The 23,732-nt window shown below is 34.3% G+C and overlaps 3 protein-coding genes across 8 annotated transcripts in view; 1 reads left to right on the top strand and 2 right to left on the bottom strand.

The window, feature by feature from the left end:
- LOC138335077 (attractin-like protein 1) overlaps positions 1 to 5,649 on the bottom strand; it is a 58,141-nt gene extending 52,492 nt beyond the window's left edge. For 2 of the 3 annotated variants that reach the window (XM_069283982.1, XM_069283983.1), the window contains exon 1: positions 5,356 to 5,649. In XM_069283982.1, coding sequence (XP_069140083.1) covers positions 5,356 to 5,591 — 236 coding nt within the window. In that variant the 5' untranslated portion in view covers positions 5,592 to 5,649. The remainder of the gene's footprint in view (positions 1 to 5,355) is intronic. The other variant, XM_069283984.1, reaches the window with a different exon arrangement.
- Positions 5,650 to 5,860: 211 nt separating this feature from the next.
- On the top strand, positions 5,861 to 21,253 carry LOC138335078 (18S rRNA aminocarboxypropyltransferase-like). 4 transcript variants are annotated; one of them, XM_069283987.1, is made up of 7 exons: positions 5,861 to 6,013; positions 8,950 to 9,081; positions 10,452 to 10,635; positions 13,909 to 14,102; positions 15,117 to 15,296; positions 18,603 to 18,678; positions 19,947 to 21,253. In XM_069283987.1, exons 2-7 carry the CDS (start codon positions 8,955 to 8,957, stop codon positions 20,185 to 20,187), a joined length of 1,002 nt encoding a protein of 333 aa, XP_069140088.1. In that variant the 5' UTR covers positions 5,861 to 6,013; positions 8,950 to 8,954; the 3' UTR covers positions 20,188 to 21,253. The 4 variants fall into 4 exon arrangements, with proteins under 4 accessions (XP_069140088.1, XP_069140086.1, XP_069140087.1 ...); XM_069283985.1 differs by having other exon boundaries at positions 10,449 to 10,635; XM_069283986.1 differs by having other exon boundaries at positions 5,884 to 6,098; positions 10,449 to 10,635.
- LOC138335080 (prolyl 4-hydroxylase subunit alpha-1-like) overlaps positions 20,865 to 23,732 on the bottom strand; it is a 24,182-nt gene continuing 21,314 nt past the window's right edge. Inside the window, exons 12-13 of the mRNA XM_069283989.1 lie at positions 22,841 to 22,937; positions 20,865 to 21,062 (exon numbers count right to left, since the gene is read on the bottom strand). Of these exons, the coding sequence (XP_069140090.1) occupies positions 21,004 to 21,062; positions 22,841 to 22,937 (156 nt within the window). The 3' untranslated portion in view covers positions 20,865 to 21,003. The remainder of the gene's footprint in view (positions 21,063 to 22,840; positions 22,938 to 23,732) is intronic.

Genomic DNA, 23,732 nt, shown 5'->3' with positions numbered 1-23,732 from the left:
CACCTGTGTGCTGCTACAGAAAAGCATTGCAAAGTTGGTTCAAATCTGTAAAAAGTATTTACGAATTAGAATAAACTTTAAAGTTGAACCTTTTAGAATTTTGATAATTTGTTTTTCATTTTGATAGTGTATTATTTTACCAAACCTTATGCTTAAAATTCCAATTTGCTTTTGCAATGTTAAACAACAAAACCAAACAAGAAGTCAGTCATTAATGTCAGTGATTTTATAAATTTCACTTTTTAATTTATGAAGATTATTTGGTTCCATCAAATCTGTGAATTCAGAATAAGATTTTTGAAGTTTTAGCCTATTTGACCCTTTTTGGCCCCACCCCTCTGGCCCCTGGGGGTCGGCCAGGCCAGGACAAATATGGATTTGGTGTTAAAATGCTATTTCAGGCTAATAATTCTAACCCAGTTTGACTAATTTCCTATGAAAACAAAGCAAATAATGTTCATAAATGTGTTTTTCCTATATACCCAAAAAATAAAAAAATAAACTATAGTAAACTTGACGCCCTACCCAGGGGAAAATCTGAGATCCCAGGGCCATGAAATTCACAATTTTTGTAAAGGGCCTTAAGACCTTCCAATCTATGAAGAGTATCAGGTTCCATCAAATCTGTGAATTCAGAAGAAGATTTTTGAAGTTTTAGCCTATTTGACCCTTTTTTGGCCCCACCCCTAAGGCCCCTGGGGGTCAGCCAGGACCAATATGGATATGACGATAAAATGCTATCTCAGGCTAAACATTCTAACCCAGTTTGACTAAATTCCTATGAAAAATAAGCAAAAAATATTCATATATGTGTTTTTCCTATATAAACTATAGTAAACTTGACCCCCTCACCAGGGGGAAACATGACACCCCAGGGTCATATAATTCACATTTTTTGTAAAGGACCTTAAGACCTTTCCATCTATGAAGAGTATTTGATTCTACCAGTTCCAGAATTTCAGAAGAAGATTTTTGAAGTTTTAGCCTATTTGACCCCTTTTGGCCCCGCCCCTAAGGCCCCTGGGAGTCAGTCATGGAAAATTTGTTAATAGAATTCAATGGCCATTTCATAGGGATAATTCTGACAACATTTGACTAATTTTCTATTATAAATGACCAAGTAATGCTCCAAAATGTGTTTTCACTATATAAACTATAGTAAACTTAACCCCCTCCCCAGGGGGAAACCTGAGACCCCAGGGTCATATAATTCACAATTTTTGTAGAGGGCCTTGAGACCTTTCTATCTATGAAGAGTATTTGATTCTACCACATCTGTGAGTGGAGGAGAAGATTTTTGAAATTTTAGTCAATTTTACCCCTTTTGGCCCCTCCCACAGCCCCCTGGGGGGTGGGGGTCATATAATTCACAATTTTGATTGGCCTTATGCCTTAGAAGGTTTGTGCAAAATTTCATTGAAATTGCTTCAGCGGTTTTTGAGAAGAAGTCGAAAATTTAAATTGTTTACGAACACACGACGGACGACGCACGACGACGGACAAAAGGCGATTAGAATAGGTCACTTGAGAACTTGCTTATAAATTTTAAAATGCTCCACCCCTGAAAAATGGTACCATAATTTTTCTCCATCAAAAACAGAAGAAGACAATTTAGTATCTTTTTCATTTACAAAAGTTACTTTCTTTACACCATTAACACCATTGAAAAGTTTGAGCTTCAAATCTTAGTTCGAGATAAAAATATCAAAAATAATTAATTGCATCCCAAAAACATTCCATGGCAGTATGTACTACATGGAATGCATGCAATACTGATTGCGTATGCACCGAAATCAAAATAAATTGTTTTAAATTATTTTTTGTGTTAATGTTTATTTAATTTAACTTAAATTTCAAGATGTTCCACCAACTACAGAGCATCAATTTTAATGATACCCAGCATTCTAACAATAATTAGTGTTTAATTGTGTATGTCTATACACGATTAAACATCAATCATTATTGTTAGAATGAGCATCTTTAAATTTGAGTTCAATTAAATAAACTACAAATTATTTACTACAGGAATAAATTTACCTGTAGAGAATCAGTGCATTATTATATGTAAGTATCCTATATATATAACTAGCTTCCACTTTTTTATTTGAATATATATAATACAATACATCATATCAATATGACAATCTTACAGTACTGCATCAGTGGCAGCAGTCTGTTGTGACTTGCTATAATATATATATAACAAATAGTGTACATTTGTTGTATCTATGGTTATCAAAAAAAAGTTACCAGTAGCTGTATAAAATAATTTTTTTTTGTGAATCAATAGTTTAACTATTTTGGTCTTTTTAAATTTTTGTTATACCTTTGAAATTGCTGATGTACCTTAACTTCTACCATTTAGTCTCTGCATAGAAGACTTTAATTTGGCATCTTCCAGTTTCAGGTATATATATACTGTACTTTAATTCCCTAATGAGGGCACCAGGCGAGGGTAAATGGCCAAGAGGGGAGCCGTTATTTGAGACCATTTTTAGATGTTTTATTCTGAAGCAGACTATAGTCATCTTGCTTTTAGTTTCGTATTTTTCTGAAACTTACTATAACCAATTTATGTACATGTTTTGAAGTCAGGTAAGTATTGAAATTACATAATTATGAAGAAATGTATGCACCAGAAGTAGTAAACATTGGTTAAATATGTCTGTTTCAAGGAATTTTGGCATTTTATATGCTAACCTGTCAGTGGCGTCGCTAGCAGGAAATAAATATGCACGCAAATTGTAGTCCAAGCGCCGAAGGCGCGTGAAATTTTGGTATTTGGGGGGTCATGGGGTCTCCCCTGGAAAAAAATTACGATTTAGAATGACTGAGATGAATTTTACGGCGTATTTTTATGATTTAAAAGCATTCTTTAAGTGGTAATTCTTCGAAAAAATGACATTGAAAACTGATTAATTCTTATTGCAGATTGAAAGTTACCTACATTTAGAAATTATAATTGTAAATGTCGTCGTATCTTTATGCTAACATGTACTGTATTTTTGCCAAACACGGTTGTGTCTTTGGTGACTTTCTTACTACACTGCAATTAAATGGTAGGCCTAGAGCAATTTTGATAATTTTGTAAGAAAACAGAGTTTTAATAGACAGTAAATTTTTTTATGCATGTAAGTGCTGATACTCTCATTGGATCACATCTACACATGAAAACGCATAGTTAAAATGCACAAAGGGGACTAAATGAAAATTGAATGCAAATGTACTGTTTTATTTGTGCACTTAATTTTATGTGATAGCGATGGAGACTAGTCACATATCAAAGTTCATTTGTAATAACATCCTTCTGGTTTTTTTTGCCCATCGGAAATGTCAATAATGGTATCCACGTCTATGGGCATGTCGTGGTTGGTGCACATGTAACAGAGCCAGAGCTCATGCTCGCAGGTTTTAAGGCGTTTCATAACACTCTAGTAAGCTTCTTTCTGCTGTTGCCGACTTGCCGTTGTTGGTGGCATGGTTCTTAAGATCTGAAAGATCTTGTGTATATTGGGATATAAGTCCTTGTTAGTTACCTACTGTCTTGTTCCTGTCGGGTTTTCGGCTTAAAAACGTCAATTTTCCTGACAATACCTCACACTTACTTTTAGCGAGTATAATTGTAAGTCCTGGAAACGAAATTTTCCGGAAAAAGTAAACCTAAAAAGTAAAAATAAAAGGCGATTCGGATAACAAATTGAAATATATAATGTAAGTCTTGGTTACGTGTAGATATGACTTTGATTTTTTTTTTGAAAATTGATTGATGTGCACGCAGTTGCGTTTTTGCGTCAATGGTAGCTACGCCACTACCTGTTTGTTTACCATGTGAACACAAAATGGCGAACGGTGCTTTCGATCGCTACTTTCGTTTTGTGGCAGATGGGAAATACCGACAAGAGCACACAATTAAATGCTTAGAAATGATAACAATCCTGTTATTTAGGAACTTTTATCATAGATATACAGTCAGTATTCATAAAACCTGTATAGACATCACTAAAATGTTGTTGGCAGTTAGTCTTCTTCCATACACGTGTGTGGGACATTCAAGTGACATGGTTTTTTTAACATGGCGTTCTCACTGTTTCTATGTGTAAACACTGAATTGCCAAAGATGTCCTTAGTTGTCCAATGCAATAAATTTTGTGCTGATCGGATATCTGTTTAGCATCAGATTGATGTGAAACAATATTTTATTAGCGTCTGCAAAGACAAATCATCACAATCTGGCACAAAAATTGTATGAAATTAGTTGATTTTTTCAGCAAAAAACGTGGGGGCGCCCTTATTACAGGAGGCGCTCTTATGATAGGGAAAATACGTTATATGTAATCCCTTTATCAACTTTTCATTCATATGAAACAAAGCTTAAGTGACAGCACCCAAATGTAAAAGGAATCCATTAATATGTTTCATATATGGCATGGGAAGAGGGAAGACCCCTTGGCTATATGTCATGATAGCAAAACTGCAGGCTTGATCTGTCTGTGACAAGATGAGAACAGTACTAGTAAAGAATAAAGGTAAACTGTGCTTGTTATGTCTATGCATGGCTTTAAAGTCATATATTATATTAGGGCTGAAAAGATTAGTTGAATAATCTGAGGCAATTAGATTAATGAAACTAATCGCTGATAATCGATTAAAGAGTCTATTATCGTTAATCGTCACATGCATATATATGCCGCATTTAATCGCTGTTCCAACGTCACGAGTGTTACTTTTATTAATTTGGTCAATTCCATTTAGGTTATTTAACAATGTTGTGGCAGAGCTAATAAGAAGACTTGAACTTGCATCGGACAGTGACATATCTGAGCTTTATATATATATATAATTAACATTAAATATTTAACACTTAATGAAACAATTAAATTCTTAATGTAACAAACAACGAAAAGACATACAGTACATGATATATTGTTTTATTCATTGACAAAAGAAAATGCCGAATTAATTTAAGAAAATGCCGAATCGACTATTAAGAATACCAAAACGACTTCGCAAAAAGTGCCGAAACAACTCTTTTTTTTAAAGTACATTTTTACCGAAACTACTCAGTACCGAAACAACAGTCATCCATTCATATTAACTTATCCTTATTATACTAAATGGTGTAAGGTTAGGTCTATTTGTCTGAAAAGGAAAGAAGGTGGGTTAAGGGTGTATCATGTGCATTGTTACAATGTTTATGGGCATGCAAAGGTGATCAGTGTAATCGGTCTACATTGTACCTGTGCTATGTCACCAAAATTCCAGAGCAGATATATTTAACACTTCAATAGAAATCATGTGAAACAGTAATGTCGCTCTTATTCTGTAAGAAAATAACAAGATGCTATACAAACGTACAGAACTCGTCCGGAGCAGTGGTCACAGCTTTCTCCTTTCCATCCGTAATTACAATGACAGGTGCCGTTCACACAGCTTCCTTCCTTGCACTGTACACCGTCACATGTCACAGATTCAGATAAAGAGAGAGATGAAATACTTAGAAATATTCCTGCCCATAAAATATACAGCAAAAGTGTCCGATTCACTTTCATTCTGGACGAAAATTCAGTGTGGTTCCCATATTTGTTAGCCATCGTTAGTAAATAGAACACTTCCGTAAAAGACGGATGAACCGGAAGTTAAACTTCGGAAATTTCCGTATGTATGTACTAATTTCCGTAAAAGGATATGGAATCGGAATATTTATCCGGATTAGTAGATAACGTAAATGATAGATGACTCCATTGTTTTCGTTTATAACATAACAATGAAGTGTTGATAATTTTGTTGAAACATGTATATGTATCTTTCAACAATTAACACACATTCTTCATTTCTATAAAACTAAAAATACGAAACTAATTAAATACGCTCGATGATAGCTTTACTTTAATGGCTGCCCCCATGTGCAATCCACGTTTAAACAAACATGTTGTGTATCTTGGCCTATCTATGAATAGTCACACCTGATCAATTAGATCTTGGATTATAGAAGTACTCGGAGAAGTTCATACAGGTGATTACATAGGAATCGAATTTCTGGACGACCCGAGAGAAATACAGCATGACTGTCACTGATATTTGTAATACGTAATTTACAGGTAGTTGATCATGATGAGTTCTGTAAAAATACAAATTTGTGACTCACTAATTTTATGATGTTTATAATCTCGTATAAATGTATGTTGAGGAAATGTAGATGTAGAACTCTCCAACGCAGATTCAGTGAATGGTACGATAACGTTTATTGGAGTCTTAGGAATCGACTCTATACAGAGATTATTGGCGAGTTAATATAGCAGTACATCGGGATAACATATGTCAATATTTCGGTATGAAAGCCAATACCTGGAACAGTTGACCCAACGTAGATGCTGTATTACGTAGGGAAACATGTTTACTCATTAGAACTTATCATGTAACATAAATGATAACATGGCTATGTAATTAGTAGCAATACAATGACCCTAACAGAGGTTGGTTTCCAATAGACTTTACATGTACGTACATATACTATTGTAAATAAGAAACACATGTGCTTGACCTACACAATGTAATATACTTGAAAGATATATGTAGGTAATTATATATTAGTCCAACTTTCAAACTCTAAAATTCTTATCATTTATATATATTATACCACAATTTAATGACTGGTATATTTTATTGTTGCGAAAGGGAATGGACAAAATCATGGTGATTACATTTTGATATCTATTTAACGGCTCTTATAAAGCGCTAATATTTAATAATGATAATATGAATTTAAGGCAAAGCCTCAGAAGAGCGCAGCTACATGTATGTAAAAAAAGTAAATATAGTTAGGATTATAACCCCAGAACGAGATTAAAACTGTTCCAACTTGTAGTCCGATCAATGATTTTTATTAAATGCTATTCTTCAACACTATTGATGGATGTTTTATGTCTAGCAATATATTAACAGTCGTCATATATACAGGTAAGAAAGAAATATTCAACTGGAATAGTTCTGTTTTCTTTCCATCTTGTTTCTCTCAAAGGCGGAAAGCTTGGCAATATGCCGTCTATCAAAATTGCGCGGGAATATGTGCCGTCATCTTTTGAACCAAACTTCCTGACTGCACGGCAATCGGAACTCCTCGGGCATTCTTGTTTTTCCGTGCTTGCTGGAAAGGCCCGATGAAGTCCGATTGGAAGTCATGGCTGACGGTGCCGTGCGCTTGACAACACACAGACAGTATATCAATTTGACCAGTACATTTATTGTGTCATTCTTTTATTTGTCGTAGTCATCTAAAACCACTTACAGTAATTTAAAAGTGGATCCAGCTAGATGACACGCTTTGTCTATGAGAAAATTTCAAATCTCCTCGTGCTGATAACGAGAACTAAAACATGGCTGCCTTCATGGAGGTGCGAAACTTTTCCCGCGGGACACGATTTCAAAGTCTAAGGGATAATGGAATGTACATGTATTGGAATCTATATGCTCACACACGTGTTATTGCCTTCGGCCGCGTAGAGAGCTGCATACGTTCTTAATATTTTACACACTTAAAGATGCTCCACCGCCGACAGAGCATAAATGATATTAATCATTTAAACAATAATTGGTGTTTAGTTGTGTATATATATGCCTATTTAACACAAAAAATAATATAAAATAATTTATTTCGCCTTTTGTGCATGAGCAATCAGTGCTTCATTCCATATAGGATATAGTGCCACGGAATTTTTTCGGGATGCAATTAATTATTTTTCATATTGTGAACTTGAAGTAAAATTAGAAGCTCAAACTTTTCAATGGTGGTAATGCATGGTGTAAAGTAAGTATCTTTTTTAACTGAAGAAAAATACTAAATCGTCTGCTACTGTTTTTGATAGTGAAAAAATACCATTTGTCAGCGGTGGAGCATCTTTAAAGCTGACATATTTATTGAATTCTTCTTCTTCTTTCAATATCACCAGACCTTCTTGACAAAGAAGATTACCTGGAGTGCGTGGGGGGATGCAGAATTTAAAAACTTATTAAATTTTTTTGTTATTTTCAAATATATATGTAAAACTGTATACAAGGTACGAAGTTAATAGTGGAGAGATGTGAGAACAGCTGGTGTCAGCTGATCTCGGAATGAATCTACAGTAGGAGTGTCAACAATGGAAGCAGGAAGGGCGTTCCATTGGATCATAGTGTGCGGAAAGAAAGACCATTTGAGAATGTCAGTAGAAGTGGATATCTGGCGAAATTTTGGTTGTTTGCTTTGCATGTGTTACTGATGATAGGGACGAGAGTGTTGATTGTAGGAACTGCTAAGTGACAGTGGATGAGTTTGTAGAAAATTATAAGGCGAAATTTTAGACGCCTTTGTGACAGTAGTGGCCAGTTGAGAGTATTTATCATGTCTGTTACAATGTCCGTTTTTCTATAATTGTTTATGACATACCTTGCTGCTCGTCTTTTAACTTTTTCTATATTGGAAATGTTTTGTTGTGTGTAGGAGTCCCATTACTACTATCGAAATTAACTCTGATATCAGTTTAATTTTGGAACTATTCATATTACAAAATACATATACGAAGTGGCCGTACAGTACACAGATTGACTAGAAAGTCTGTTTCAGCACAACTCCGAAGAACTGACTGTAGTTGGTCACAGCATGATTAGCTAATCATCAAGGTTATAAATCCGATATACCGCCAAACTTGTTATTCGCCAAATTCTAGGGAAACAGAAGGTGACGATATAACAGGGTTTTACTGTATATCGTGTAGAACTTGAAGGTGATATATTTTTGCTACTTTTGTAGCGGAAAAGATATTGTCGTCTGACTGACTTTTCGTCAAAAGCAGCAGTATATCTACATCATCATCATCATTTGTGACATCATCATCATTTGCAACAGCAACTTACCTTTCATTATATGATTTTATATACAGCTTATATGTACAGGATGTATATTTTATATTTTAGGTAACATGGCTCATCATAAAAAAAATCAACACCGAACAAAAGGAAAAGGTTCATACAAACATGATCGCTCAAAGCAACGACAGAGAAAGATGGATGAGACTGGCTTTCTAGAAGACATGTCACAGGCCCTTGGTAGCTAGCTATAATAGATTAGACTCACCTTACCAGTGCTCGAATAGGACAGTGCTCGAATACTTACTTTATTTTTAGCTTCTCATTTCTAAAATCTGTCGATTCTTTTGTTTATGGTGCATGATAATTGTGATATGTGTTGACACTTTTCTTCTGCCAGAAAGAAAAGTTCTCTAACTAGTTACGTAATTTGAATATGAGCACACGACTTCTGACGGCAAATCACATAATTTACGATCGCCAAAATAAATAACATCGCATAAAGAGTATTCTAAAAATATATTGAATTATGTTAAAATCAAAGCAAAACATCTTTCCTTTTTCCGTTTGCAATATGCTTTTGGTCTAAGTAACAGTAAAATGTTAATTTTTCAATTTTGGTTCACTTTCCGTCCCGTTAAAACGCTTGTTAATCCATGATTTCCGGTGTATTAATACCAACGAAATAGTTTACTTTGTTTTTTGTCGAAAATGAACAGGTTGTGGATTTAGAAAATAGTTTTTGTTGTTGTTTTGAGATATAGAGATCTAAATAGACCAGAATAGGTAGAAAACCTTTCATAAATACAATGTTTATTTTTTTTCATTGGGGTGTTCGAGGACTAGTCCTTTCTTTGCAATTTCCGCCATTTTGACAGTAATCTTTGACTTGCTGTTGTAAACTTACCAACATGTGTACTAGATTTTAATTTTGTTGAAAATATTCGCCATACATGTAAGTCTGTCCTAAGTCAAAATAGCACAAACTTCAACCATTGCGTACTATTTTGATTTTAACAGCCAAAATCCGTGTTTTTTGTTCGAGCACTGTTCAGGGGAGTCTACATCGTGCAAATATAACCAAACATACTGTATTCGACCTAATAAGCGTCCATATCCCTAAAAGCGCCCTTCCCCTTTTTAGGCCTCAATTTCAAATGCCCAGTCATAAGTTAAGACCAAAATTAATTCTTGCATAGGTTTGCAATAATTTTTTCTTATTAAAGCCCTTTTCATTTTTTTCAATTTTTTAAATGCGCTTGATGCCTATTGGTTTGAATACAGTAATTAATGTACAATCAGAAATATAGTGATTATATTTGTTGCAATAATACCATTATAGTGTTAATGCTATCTTGTTATTTAATATTCAACATTAAATAAATTCTCTATTATTTTGTATATTTATGTATAGTGCCATTGTTATTTAATAATTATGTTTTTTCAAGGATATCTTTTTTTTCTGTAGATCATATCAATAAAATTTTTCTTAGCAGTAGATCATTTAATTGCATACAAAACAAAGGATTACATCATAATATTTTCAGTTAATTAGAAAGATGTGCCCTCTGATTTGTATTTGGGGAATCATACATTTCTATTTTCAGAAGAAGCTGCAGAAGGCAAATTTCCATTTAGTCTTGCTATGTGGGACTTGGAACAGTGTGACCCCAAAAAATGCAGTGGCCGTAAACTTGGTCGCCTGGGATATGTTCGAACATTAAGTCTTAAACAGAAATTTAATGGCCTAATTCTGTCACCATTGGGAAAGAAGTGCGTTTCAGCTGAGGACAGGTACAGTATTACATTTTAAGCTTATGTTTTTATTTGTTTCAGGTACCCCTAGCTACCCTAGTTTTTACCTCTGACCCCAGCTATTAAAGTTGTATGGTCTATAACTTTCGTTCTTTTGGTCATAGTGAAAACTATTTAAGTGTTATATATATTTTTCTCTGTTTGCCTGAGGTTTAAACTTTCTAATTTTACCACTTTTTATAAAGTTGCAGCACTGGGAGTATCTTTAATTACAAAAGTAAAAAATCTTATTAACGTGTACACGTGAAAAATAGGCTCGAAAGATGCCGAATCATTCCGAACTCTTCCGAACATTGTCGCGACAATCTCGAAGTAAAACGAGAGTTGTGAAACCAAGAGAAAATATCAACAATTTTTCATAAACAAAACATGTGGTCAAACTTATCAGACTCTATCTACAAAGAAAATAATGCTCGCACATTACAATATTTGATACACACAACATTTTACGGTAATGTGTAAATTGGATGTTTCAAATACTCAATCTGTGGACATATATACCAGCATGATTTGCTCATATAGGCCAGAAGGAAAACGTAAACAAACACATGTGTGCTTACGCTAGTTACCTGGCTCACCACGTGCAGGTTGTGTCGAACGTCAGTCACGTGATACGATTAGGAATCCGACAAAACCCGAAGTCACTGAACATGGCGGTGATTGAAGGCGCTTTATTCAAAACCAGGAATATATGATTCCTAGATTTCGGCTCTCTTATAGGCCGACATATGCTTTTGGGGAGCTAAATCATCAAGTTACATGTCAATGTTTAAATATCAAATGTTTAAGTTACATATCGTTACAGTGAAATTAGCAGCAATACAACTTTAACACTTTAAAGATGCTCCACTGCCCACAGAGCATAAACGATACTCATCATGTTAACAATAATTGGTGTTTAATCGTGTATAAATATGTCTAATTAAGACAACACATAATATAAAATAATCTATTTTGCTTTTGGTGCATGCACAATCAGTACTTCATTCCATATAGGACATAGCGCTACAGATGTTTTTTGGGATGCAATTAATTATTTTTAATTTTTATATTAAAGTTAAATTAGAAGCTCAAATGGTGGTAATGGTTTAAAATAAGTAACTTTTGTTACTGAAGAAAAATACTAATGTGCTCCTGTTTTTGATAGGGAAAAAATTACCATATGTTTGCGGTGGAGCATCTTTAAGGTAGGTCCATACTTTTGAAAATCGCGCCAATTCATATGACGCTATACCGGAAGTTGCGGAGGTTGTTTTGAATTCCAGAATGGTTTCCGATACGCCACGACATCACACTTGGATATTTCTTCAATAGGTGAAAATTGTCTACATATAATATTGAATGTTTAAAATCATTAAATAAATCAAATAAAAGCAGTGAAGAGAAAATTATATGCTATCTCTGAGGTTTTTGCAGTCCCTGTCGTAAATGGGAATGGATTTTTAAACACCGGAAGTGCCGTTCGTCGCTATAAATCATAAGAGGGGACCCGGCCGGACCGAAATTCCGGAATTCTAAAAAAATGGCATATGGATTTCCTTTAAACACACAATTTGGAGAAAATCATAAAAACAAACAGACATAAACCAGATATAATATCACAAAAACGTATGAACTGATGTGGAATGTTTTTTTGCGTCATGATTTTCAAAAAATAGTCAAATATAACCCATCTTAGCACTGGATGAAATGGGGGTAGGGTTGCGAGTTACAAACTTCAAGCTTACAAAATTATGAAATTTTGATCGAGGACCCCGTGTTTTTATATGATATTTGAAAAACATATTACCTTGGGCATATATACAAATATTGTGAAATTGACATGGGTTTTCATTTCCTTTTTGGCCTATTCATTGATTTTTTACGGGCGAAAATATGGCAAAACATGATAATTACGTATAGAAACGGTCCTGGGAAATAACAAAAAATAGTTAGCATTTGTAAAAATAAAATAGTTTTGTATATTGTTCTATCGTAAGAAATTTAGGACAAAAAATCAACAGGATCGAGACTACATTCACCCTTATATTACAGAAAACATAATTTTATGAATTTTTCTATTTTCGGTCAGCAAATTTGCATGGATGGTATATTTCAAGCTCAAATATCTCAAAAAGTAGTTCGAGAACACCCATTTATCTTTACAGATTTGAAATCTACATGAAAAATGCAAGAAAATAAGACCTGTTAGAAAAAAATGACATGGGTTTTCCCAAAAGTATGGAGCTACCTTAAGCAGAAAAAATTGTAAACTGTTATGTTATTGAAGGTTTCAACTTTGATTTTTACATTTTCTTTAAATATCAAATAAACCAAACCACATTTATAATGAGGAGTAAAAGACTTCTAGCTTTATAAGTCTGCCTGAAGCCTGAAGATATTACTAATTGTAGATAAGTTAAACCACAATTATTGGGAATAAAAGACCTCTAACCTGCATAAATGATAATACTTATATTACATTAGTTGTAAGAAAGTAAAGAAATGAAAAGAAAAAAAAAAGAAAAAAAATTAGCTTTAATACATGTAATGGGTAGGGTGGTTGACTTTATATGATACTCAAGCCAGTAAAATATTTCATAGTTCAAAGCATTTTTCATACATCCAGTGACTTTTCAGGGTATTTTGAGTTCTTGTAACAAATTATTTTTAATCGCAAAAAGAGCAGTTTTGGAAAAAAGTTACCCATTACTGAACATGGTATAATAAGTGATTAGATATTGTAAAACAGTAAACTGTTTCATTTTATCAAAAGGTGACGGCCATAACTACAGTTTCAGAGTAGTTTGTTTTAGATTAAACAACGAGGGGAGAGCTTTTCAGTTTTGTTTGTTTTTCAGAGATTTGATTTAGGAATTTTTCATCGTAATTGGGGAAAAAAAAAGGGGGGGGGGGGTTAGGCATTGGGAATTGGGTCGTTTACCGACCCCAGTTATATAAGGAGAAAAATCACTGCTATCGTATATGGTTACCTTCTGTGAGCTATATTAATAAATACAGTAACATCATCATTTTCTAAATATCTGTTTTTATATGTTATATAGTGTTATATATTTCAAAACCATTACAATAAGCAATGTCTCATTACAACAGCCACCTAATAGATGTAAATATCATATGACAATGTATATAGTATAATTGTAAAATTGTGGAAATAACTAGCTAAACGTGTACTGTATTGATTTAAGAAACATTGTTATATCAAGTTAGTTCTGTCTAATAACATAATGAATTATGCTTGCATGTTTACAGAAGCATCATTATGAATTATGGTCTGGCAGTTGTTGACTGTTCCTGGGCAAAGCTTGAAGAAACACCATTTGACAAGATGAAGGGAGGCTACCCACGTCTGCTGCCTTACCTTATTGCTACAAACCCAATAAACTATGGCAAGCCGTGTACTCTGTCTTGTGTGGAGGCGTATGCAGCTGCTCTGTATATCACAGGTACATACTTTGATTATCCTAAGTTTCATGACAGATTAAAACCCCTGCCAGGAAATTAGTAAAACAAGTTAATGGTTCCTTACACAATGAGTTGTAGGTTGATAGGGGACAACTTTGAAAAAAATTCAGAATCATAATTTCATTGTTTCCCGTTAGGATATCAAAATTGGTTGGCTGATCATGCTCAACATCTTAATTACAGTTAAGGTATTGTATAGCTGTTTTAAAATGCTGTAGGTGTAAAATTTTGTGATTTACTTTTTGGAAATTATTCATGGGGAATTATTTTTGTGAATATTTTTGTACCCTTGGTAAGTGTCATTCACTGACAGAGGTTGAAATGTAAAGCCATGAAAAGTTTTGCCAGGTATTAAATTTTGCAAATTTAGGTGAATCTGTGGATTGAGCGAAAATAAAGCCCACACAGATATTAGCATCTATACAGTAATAAAAGAACAACATCCTTTGCATGTGTGGCATGTCGTGACTGTGTTTGTGATTTTTAAGACTGGGGAAATTAATGTGTGTTGCATCATCATATCATCTCGCTGAAGCATGCTTGCTGTCAGTACATAAAGTCACATTATACATGTTTTGACAATGTGAAAACTAATCATCCCATTTCATTTGTGCCGAATGCCGAGTAGTATCACAAACTACCATTTTTGTAAACAAGGTCAATTTTTGATACTTTTTTGTCTTAGGGTTCTATTACTACAGATATTTGATTCTTAGTACAAATTGTGCATGGAACTTGATTTTAAGTATACCTTAATTGGAATCCTGTTCCTACATCTTAAATCATTACCTAATGAAATTGAAACACCACAGAACCCATCTAAACAATACATAGGTATAAAATGGTTATTTGGAACCTCAACAAAGTGGTCTTCATAACAAGGTGGTCTTTATGTAAAGGTGGTCACTAAGGAAGGTTTGTCAGTTGAATATTTAGCTGTGATGTGCCAATGACAGATAATAAATATGACTTAACTGATGACATTTATTTTGTAGGTTTTGAGGAACTAGGTGAGGTGCTGCTAGCAAAGTTTAAGTGGGGTAGCTCGTTCTATAAAGTAAACAAAGAGCTATTGTCATTGTACGCAGCGTGTGTAGATGGCGCTGCTGTTGTCCTCGCCCAGCAGGAATACTTGGATAAGATAGAAGAAGAAAGGAGATCACAAAAAAACACAGGTTTGTACATTTACATTCTGATTTAAATACAGATCCTTATGATAGAGGATCTGACAACATCCCATAAGGGTCACATTCTACTGACCTTTATACCACTTGCACTTCAGATCAATTGCATTTTCTACCCCTAGCTATATATCAATTGAAATCAACATTTCATCCGAGCATACAGTAACATTTAGGCTAGCTTTGTTGTGCTCTGTGATGAATATGTATACAAAAATAATTCTGATAGCTCTTTCAAACTATTTCATCCACTGAATTCATGTCTAAGATTCTGGAAGCAGCAATTTCATTGGCCGATTCGAAAGGTCACCAGAATATGACCCCTAATGGTATGTTGTTAGATCCTTTATCAAACAGAATTATAATCAGGATTTGTATTTTAATTATTATTCCCAACCTAACCAATTAAAGATTTACTGTTACAGTAATTAGAGTCCAGAGAACCTTATGTATGATTTCAAAAGATATTTATTACCAGTATCATTATTATGACATGAAATTGGAATATTCTGAATAAAGTTGAAGTCTTACAAAAAGTAGCTTTTAGTTGTGGAAAGTTACAAACATTCACAGGGTCCCATTTAATGCTATGCCATTTCCAATTACTCCGTCGTTTCCAAATTTCGGTTTTTGATTTTTTCAAAAAAACGTTAATTAAAATGTTATATGACCAAAGTACTTACAACTAAACATTAAAGATGCTCCACCGCTGACAAACTGTATTTTTTCACTATCAAAAACAAGAGCAGACGTTTTAGTATTTTTCTTCAATTACAAAAGTTACTTACTTTACACCATTACCACCATTGAAAATTTTGAGCTTCTAATTTTACTTCAAGTTAAAAATATGTAAAATAATTAATTGCATCCCGAAAAAAATCCGTGTCACTATATCCTATATAGAATGAAGTACTGATTGCGCATGCACCAAAGGCAATATATATTATTTTATATCATTTTTTTTTTAGCTCACCTGGTCCGAAGGACCAAGGTGAGCTTATGCCATACCGTGGCGTCCGGCGTCCGTCGTCCGTCGTCCGTCGTCCGTCGTCCGTCGTCCGTCGTCCGTCCGTCCGTCCGTCCGTCAACAATCGACTTCTTCTCCATAACCGCTGGTCGGATTTCAACAAAACTTGACTGGTAGCATCCTTATGGGTTACTAACTGAAAATTGTACAAATGATAGGGCTGACCCCCCAGGGGCCTGAGGGGCGGGGCCAAAAGGGGTCAATTTGGCTATTTCCATATAAACGACTTCTTCTCTGAAACCAAGCATGGGATAGCACCCATAATGCAATGGTAGCATCCTTATAGGGTGGGGATTCAAAATTGTACAAATGATGGGGCTGACCCCCCAGGGGCCTGAGGGGCGGGGCCAAAAGGGGTCAATTTGGCTATTTCCATATAAACGACTTCTTCTCTGAAACCAAGCATGGGATAGCATCCATAATGCAATGGTAGCATCCTTATAGGGTGGGGATTCAAAATTGTACAAATGATGGGGCTGACCCCCGGGGGGCCTGAGGGGCGGGGTCAAATGGGGTCAATTTGGCTATTTCCATATAAACGACTTCTTCTCTGAAATTAAGCATGAGATAGCACTCATAATGCAATGGTAGTATCGTTATAGGGTGGGGATTAAAAATTGTACAAATGATGTGGCTGACCCCCCGGGGGCCTGAGGGGCGGGGTCAAAAGGGGTCAATTTGGCTATTTCCATATAAACGACTTCTTCTCTGAAACCAAGCATGGGATAGCACCCATAATGCAATGGTAGCATCCTTATAGGGTGGGGATTCAAAATTGTACAAATGATGGGGCTGACCCCCCGGGGGCCTGAGGGGCGGGGTCAAATGGGGTCAATTTGGCTATTTCCATATAAACGACTTCTTCTCTGAAACTAAGCATGAGATAGCACTCATAATGCAATGGTAGTATCTTTATAGGTTGGGGATTCAAAATTGTACAAATGATGTGGCTGACCCCCGGGGGGCCTGAGGGGCGGGGTCAAAAGGGGCCAATTTGGCTATTTTCATATAAACAACTTCTTCTCTGAAACTAAGCATGGTATAGCACCCATAATGCAATGGTGGCATCTTTATAGGGTGGGGATTCAAAATTGTGCAAATGATGGGGCTGACCCCCAGGGGGCCTGAGGGGCGGGGTCGAAAGTGGCCAATTTGGCTATTTCCATTTAAACGACTTCTTCTCTGAAACAAAGCACGGTATAGCATCCATAATACAATGGTAGTATCCTTATAGTGTGGGGATTCAAAATTGTGCAAATGATAGGGCTGACCCCCGGGGGGCCTGAGGGGCGGGGTCAAAAGTGGTCAATTTCCATATATATATGACTTTTTCTCTGCAACTTAACATGGGATTACGCTCATAATGCAATGGTTACATCTTTATAGGGTTTTGATTCAAAATTTTGCAAATGATAGGGCTGACCCCCCGGGGGCCTGAAGGGTGGGGTCAAAAGGGGTCAATTTAGCTATTTCCATATAAACGACTTCTTCTCTGCAACTAAGAATGGAAGAGCACTTATAGTGCAATGGTAGCATCCTTATAGGGTTGGGATTTGAAATTGTACAAATGATAGGGCTGACCCCCGGGGCCTTAAACGGCAATAGATGCGAGGTCAAAAAGGTCAATTAGGCTACTATTTTCATATAAATTACTTTGTCTCTGAACCTATGTATTGGATAGCATATTTGTATGGTATCAATAGCATCATTGTATGGTTGTGATTCAAAAATTAAACTTTGGGAGTCAATTTTGCTTATTTTTCTAATTGTCAGAGTCTTGTGATAATTACTAACAAAAAACCAGGTGAGCGATACAGGCCCTCTGGGCCTCATTTTTTGTGTTAATTAGACATATATATACGCAATTAAACACCAATTATTATTCAAATGATGAATGTCATTTATGCTCTGTCGACGGTTGAGCATCTTTAATCAAAATATTGTTGTTTTTTTTAATTTAATAGAAAATATTCATAGAAATATTCGTGCGATTCAAATTTCCTCTTTCACATTAATTCCACCAAAAATATGCATACATGTATTATACATTGCAAGCAATAAGCCCCCCTACCCAAGAAACATGTTATTTCCCAAACGAGTGAGAAAATACTGATGACATTTTCCAACTATATTTCATGGAGCCCTTTTTTAAAATGGCTGACGAAAAATATACCTCGCATATGCCTATACTATTATCATAAAGTTTATTGATATTATTTCTGCCTAGTGATTATTTTCTAAAATGTTCATTTAAACATTTCACTCTCCTATAGATTTGACTGATTTAGACATGGACTTGGAGGGATACAACCCAAACCGTCCATTACACAGGGACTGGCCCTGTGACAGGTAAGATAAATCTGACTGGTATATAATAGAGTAGGGAAATACTGGCTGACAATGGAATACATGGATATTGGCATAAATAATGCTTATTAACAAATATCCAGTGTGATAGGAAAACAAAGGACTAGATATGGTAATGGCTCTTTTTGGCCCCTAAATCTACCAAATTTCAAATTAAGCATTTAGAAATTAAGTTGCTGCGTTTGAAATATTGAATACGCACCTGATAAAAACTTAATATATTTGTTGACAGAAAGTATGGTTTGCTATACATGTATAACCATGGTAACTATGCATAAATTATGCAAATTTGAAAATTTGGTCAATTTTGGCATATCTTTTGATAGTTTTTCTTTTAAAAGCAATAGAGCACAACCTAGAACAAACTTTATATTTTAAAGGAATTAGCAGACACGAAGAATACATCATTTTTAGAAATATAAAGTTTGTTCTAGAATGCGCTCTATGTTAACTAGATGAAAAACTGCATGAAAAAGGCAATTTTGATAAAATTTTCACATTTTGCATGATTTATGTATAATAAAAATGGTTGTCATGGCAACTAGAACTGCTATATTAGCTAATAGCACTATCAAATATGTCAGGAATGTAGTTGATATTTGAAATGCAAGATTCACATATTAAAATAACAAACTTTGAAAAATATCGGATTTGGGGGCCACAAAAGACCATTACCATACCTAGTCCTTTAACAAACTTATTAATTGATCGTGACTGGTTCAGAATATACTTTAATCTACATGTATATTAAAGATTGGACAGATTAAATGTTCTTTTTGACGAATATAATGACTGAAATAACATGTAATCTTTACACATAAATGTACGATATATTCACACTGACAAAATTATTTGTGTAACTTTCTTTGTAGATATTGATCATACTGGCCAAATAACAATTAATGGAAAACGTAATGGAATCGTCAAAATCAAACACGTAAAGCAAATGGGAAATGAATACTTTGAATTATCTGAGAAAAATCTTTGCCTCAATATACAGATTGAAAGATATCGGTTTGGATCACAGATAAGGTTTAATGCAAGCCTAGAAGAAATTTCAGAAACATTTTAAAATAATGAGACAGTATTTTAAAGGATTGGGAGGGAAAGGCGAAATATCAATTTCTATTTTATCTGAGTTGTGAATTAGAAAATTGACATATGATATTTGCGATTACTAGAAATAAGTGTGATACAATAGATGCAGAATTGTCAGTCCCTTATATATGTAGTATTATTTCTGAAAACAGTTCATCAGAGGAGGATGAAGATGAGGAGGAAGATGATGAAGAGGACAAAAGGCAGGAAGAGGGAGAAGAAGAGGAGGTAGTAGAAGAGAAGGAGGAGGAGGAGGAAGAGGAGGAGGATACATTACCTGACAAAATTACAGATGAAGTGAAAAGCAAACTAGACAATGTTGATATTGACAATATCTCAGAGAATGCAACAAATCTTTATTTTAAAACAGATAAATCAGTAAAAGTGACTTAATAAACAGTGTGTGAAAATATTATTTTTATACGAATGTATAGCCATTACTGTGATGCTAAGATATTCCTTTTCCACGTTTCCTTTATTATCACTGTTAGAGAGCCAGTGAAGAGTTCCAGCTACAATGTTCCCTTATCGGAGAAACAGTGAACATCAGAGGATTCATGCCTCATAAGATGTTTGATATAAGGAAACTGTGACACTTCGTCTTATTTATTTCAATTACTGAATATGTGTTCTTATGTCTCTCATCTTTTGAAAGACGACTGTTCAGAAGTAAATACATTTTGTAGGTGAATTGAAGGGAGAGTCCCTTAGTAATGCACTCATAGGGGAGTCAACTCACAAATGTCCTGATTTCATTCTTCAGATATCGATGGTGGAGGGTGAACAGTCTGTGTGAGAGTGGCTTTACTGAAGGGATCCTTCTCAAATCTTATATGTAGGTTACCCTAGGATCCTAGTTGTGCATATTGCATTTTAGGACCGATCGATTGACAAGATGGCCTATAGGCTGCCATCTTGCGTTTTGATAGACGGAGATTGAAAAGCGGAGAAAGGATCCCTCTTTCAATTGCCAGACATAGACTATTCTGTTAGGCGCCAAGATCCGTCTGGGATCTCTTATTTAAATCAGCCGGTATTAGTTTTTGTCATAAATATAAAAATTCGTAGTGTGAATTTGTTTATCAACAATATTTAATGAAATAGTGTCCATTTGGATCTTTTTCTTGAAAATGACATTTTAATTATAAGCTAAATGACATACTGGTTCATTGAAATAAGCCTAAGTTTGATACGTTGATTGTGTATTGTTCATGGATCCTGGAGGAAGAAATCGTAATTGCGTTCATAGCTTATCCATTTCTTTGCAGCTGAAATGAGAAACAATAGAGTGAGTAAATATAACGAAATAAATAAACAAATACATCAAATCGTGTAACTGTAAACAAATTATTTTGGATCTAATATCGTCATGTCGCGTTATCATATAACTTTTTCACGCCGATTTAATTTTGCTGTCTACAATTGAAAATCTGTATTATAAAAGCGTATGTAGAAGAAACACTATTGTGTCGGTATATTTTTACAATTTCAAAATCATGTACTTATATCGTCCGCGTAATATGCGAACTTTCATTGCACACGATGAGTAGTTCGTTTACCGTTAAAGATCCTTCACCGCCGACAGAGCATAAATGATATCTATCATCTGCACAATAATTGATATTTAATCATGTATATACATGACTAATGAACAAAAAATCTAAAAAATACAAAATAATAATTACAGTTTTATGATAAATTAATTTTATAATATTCTTAATCTTTCATTAAAAATATTAATTATGAAATAATTTGTTAAATTTTATAATATTCTTAATCTTTTATTGAAAATATTAATTAAGAAATAATTTGTTTAATTTGATTTTGTTGTATGCGCAATCAGTATCTCATTCCATAGATTTTTTCGGAATGCAATTGAGTATTTTAAATACTTGTATATTGAAGTAATAAAGGAAGCTCAAACTTTTCACTAATGGTAATAGTGTGAAGCAAGCATCTTTTGTTACTGAAGAGAGATACTTCTTTCATTTTCTCATGGTTTTTATAGAGATAGATAAAAAAAATACCATTCGTCGGAGGTGTAGCGTCTTTAACTATGATTAACATACGATAATTAAAATTAACATATATCAATAAGATATGTAATGAAAAGTTATGAGGATGATATAAAGAAACTTTGTTCAGAAAATCTAAAAAAACTTTTCATCTAAAATCAGTTGAAGGACTGGAGATTTAAACGAAAATGATGGAGTGCATCTCACTTATCAACTGGAAAACAATCACATTACTTACTTCTTTAAAGATGCTACACCGCCTGAGAAATGGTATATTTCTCTATCAAGAAAAGGAACAGACGATTTAGTAGTTTTCTTCAGTTACAAATGTTACTTACTGTACGCCATTACAACCATTGAAAAGTTTGGGCTTCTAATTTTACTTGAAGATATAAATATTAAACATAATTAATTGCGTCCCGAAAAAAGTCCATGTCATTATGTCCTATATGGAACTGAGTACCGAGTGGGTATGCTCCTAAAGCGAAATAAATTATTTTACCGGTATATTTTTTTGTGTTAATTAGACACATATATACACACGATTAAACACAAACTATGAGATTATGAGTATCGTTTATGTTCCGTCGACGGTGGAGCATCTTTAAGTTTCTTAATCTGATTTCTTAAAGATGCTCCACCGCTGACAAATGGTATTTTTTCACTTTCAAAAACAGGAGCAGACGATTTCGTATTTTTCTTCAGTTACAAAAGTTACTTACTTTACACCATTACCACCACTGAAAAGTTTGAGCTTCTTTTTTTACTTCAAGTTAAAAATATGAAAAATAATTAATTGCATCCCGAAAAAATTCCGTGTCACTATATCCTATATGGAAGGAAGTACTGATTGCGCACGCACCAAAGGCGAAATAAATTATTTTATATTATTTTTTGTGTTAATTAGACATATATATACATGATCAAACACCAATTTTTGTTCAACTGATGAATATCATTTATGCTTTGTCGGCGGTGGAGCATCTTTAAGTTTCTTAATCTGATTCTTAAGATACATGTGCAGTCCTTACTCCATTTTGATCCAAGAATGACCGGACACTCTGCAGTAATCAATCTTCCATCAACGTCTCCTGTGTGATCCATGTTTATAACAAATACTGCTGTCCCCTGTATTGGAAAAAAGGGTAACATATGATCAGATATAATTTTGCTTAAAAGGGACGAATTCATCTTGGTATAGAGAAAACCGTGTGGTTCAAAGTATAATATACCTTACTAAAGACACATGTCAAAGAAACTGAGTACATACTCGACTATATGTCAAACAAGCTGAGTTAGGCTCGACTGTATGTCAAACAAACTTGAGTTCAAACTTGGCTATCTAAAACGTTAAAAGACAGATCTATTGTAAACATTCGATGTGAGTAAAATATGCAATACTACAATAATGTTTTATTTTAAAAGAGAAAAAAACATTCTTGGTGTTATGTTGTTTTCACTTTTTTACTTGTTGGAAGATTTCGATTGATTCAAATTTTGTAATTCATTAAAAGCATTTAAATAATTTGTAAGTGTATAGGGACAAGTGAAAGAAAACATTTCTCAGCTCGAAAAGTATGTATAAAGAGTCATAAACAAAACAAAATTCAATGTTATGAATAATTGAAGAGGTTGAAAGGCTGTCAATAAAATGGATGAGAATTCATAATTTTTGCTAAAGCACATTGGTACAATTAACCAGATTTTATAGTAAAAGTCAATCATTAAATGTTGTGTCAGCATGGCACAGGTGAATACTGTTTCACGGTTCATGTATTTCCATCATAGCAAACAAAATTGCACTATTAAAAAGACACGAAACATGAATATACTAGAGCCTCCCAAAACACATAACGCAACACATTCCAAACATCGTCCTCGATACCCCAGGGGTTACTATCACTGATGTTATGTCCACCCCTG

Source organism: Argopecten irradians, chromosome 11, assembly GCF_041381155.1.
Source record: "Argopecten irradians isolate NY chromosome 11, Ai_NY, whole genome shotgun sequence".
Taxonomy (NCBI): Eukaryota; Metazoa; Mollusca; class Bivalvia; order Pectinida; family Pectinidae; genus Argopecten; species Argopecten irradians.
The sequence above is the reverse complement of the archived record's forward strand: the minus strand, read 5'-3'. Positions and strand labels throughout refer to the sequence as shown.

Coding starts and splice junctions, on each gene's coding strand:
- LOC138335078 (XM_069283985.1), top strand. CDS start 8,955: ATGGCTCATCATAAAAAAAATCAACACCGAACAAAAGGAAAAGGTTCA. Junction 9,082..10,448: donor AGACATGTCACAGGCCCTTG/GTAGCTAGCTAT, acceptor TTCTATTTTCAG/AAGAAGCTGCAGAAGGCAAA. Junction 14,103..15,116: donor AGCTGCTCTGTATATCACAG/GTACATACTTTG, acceptor TTTATTTTGTAG/GTTTTGAGGAACTAGGTGAG.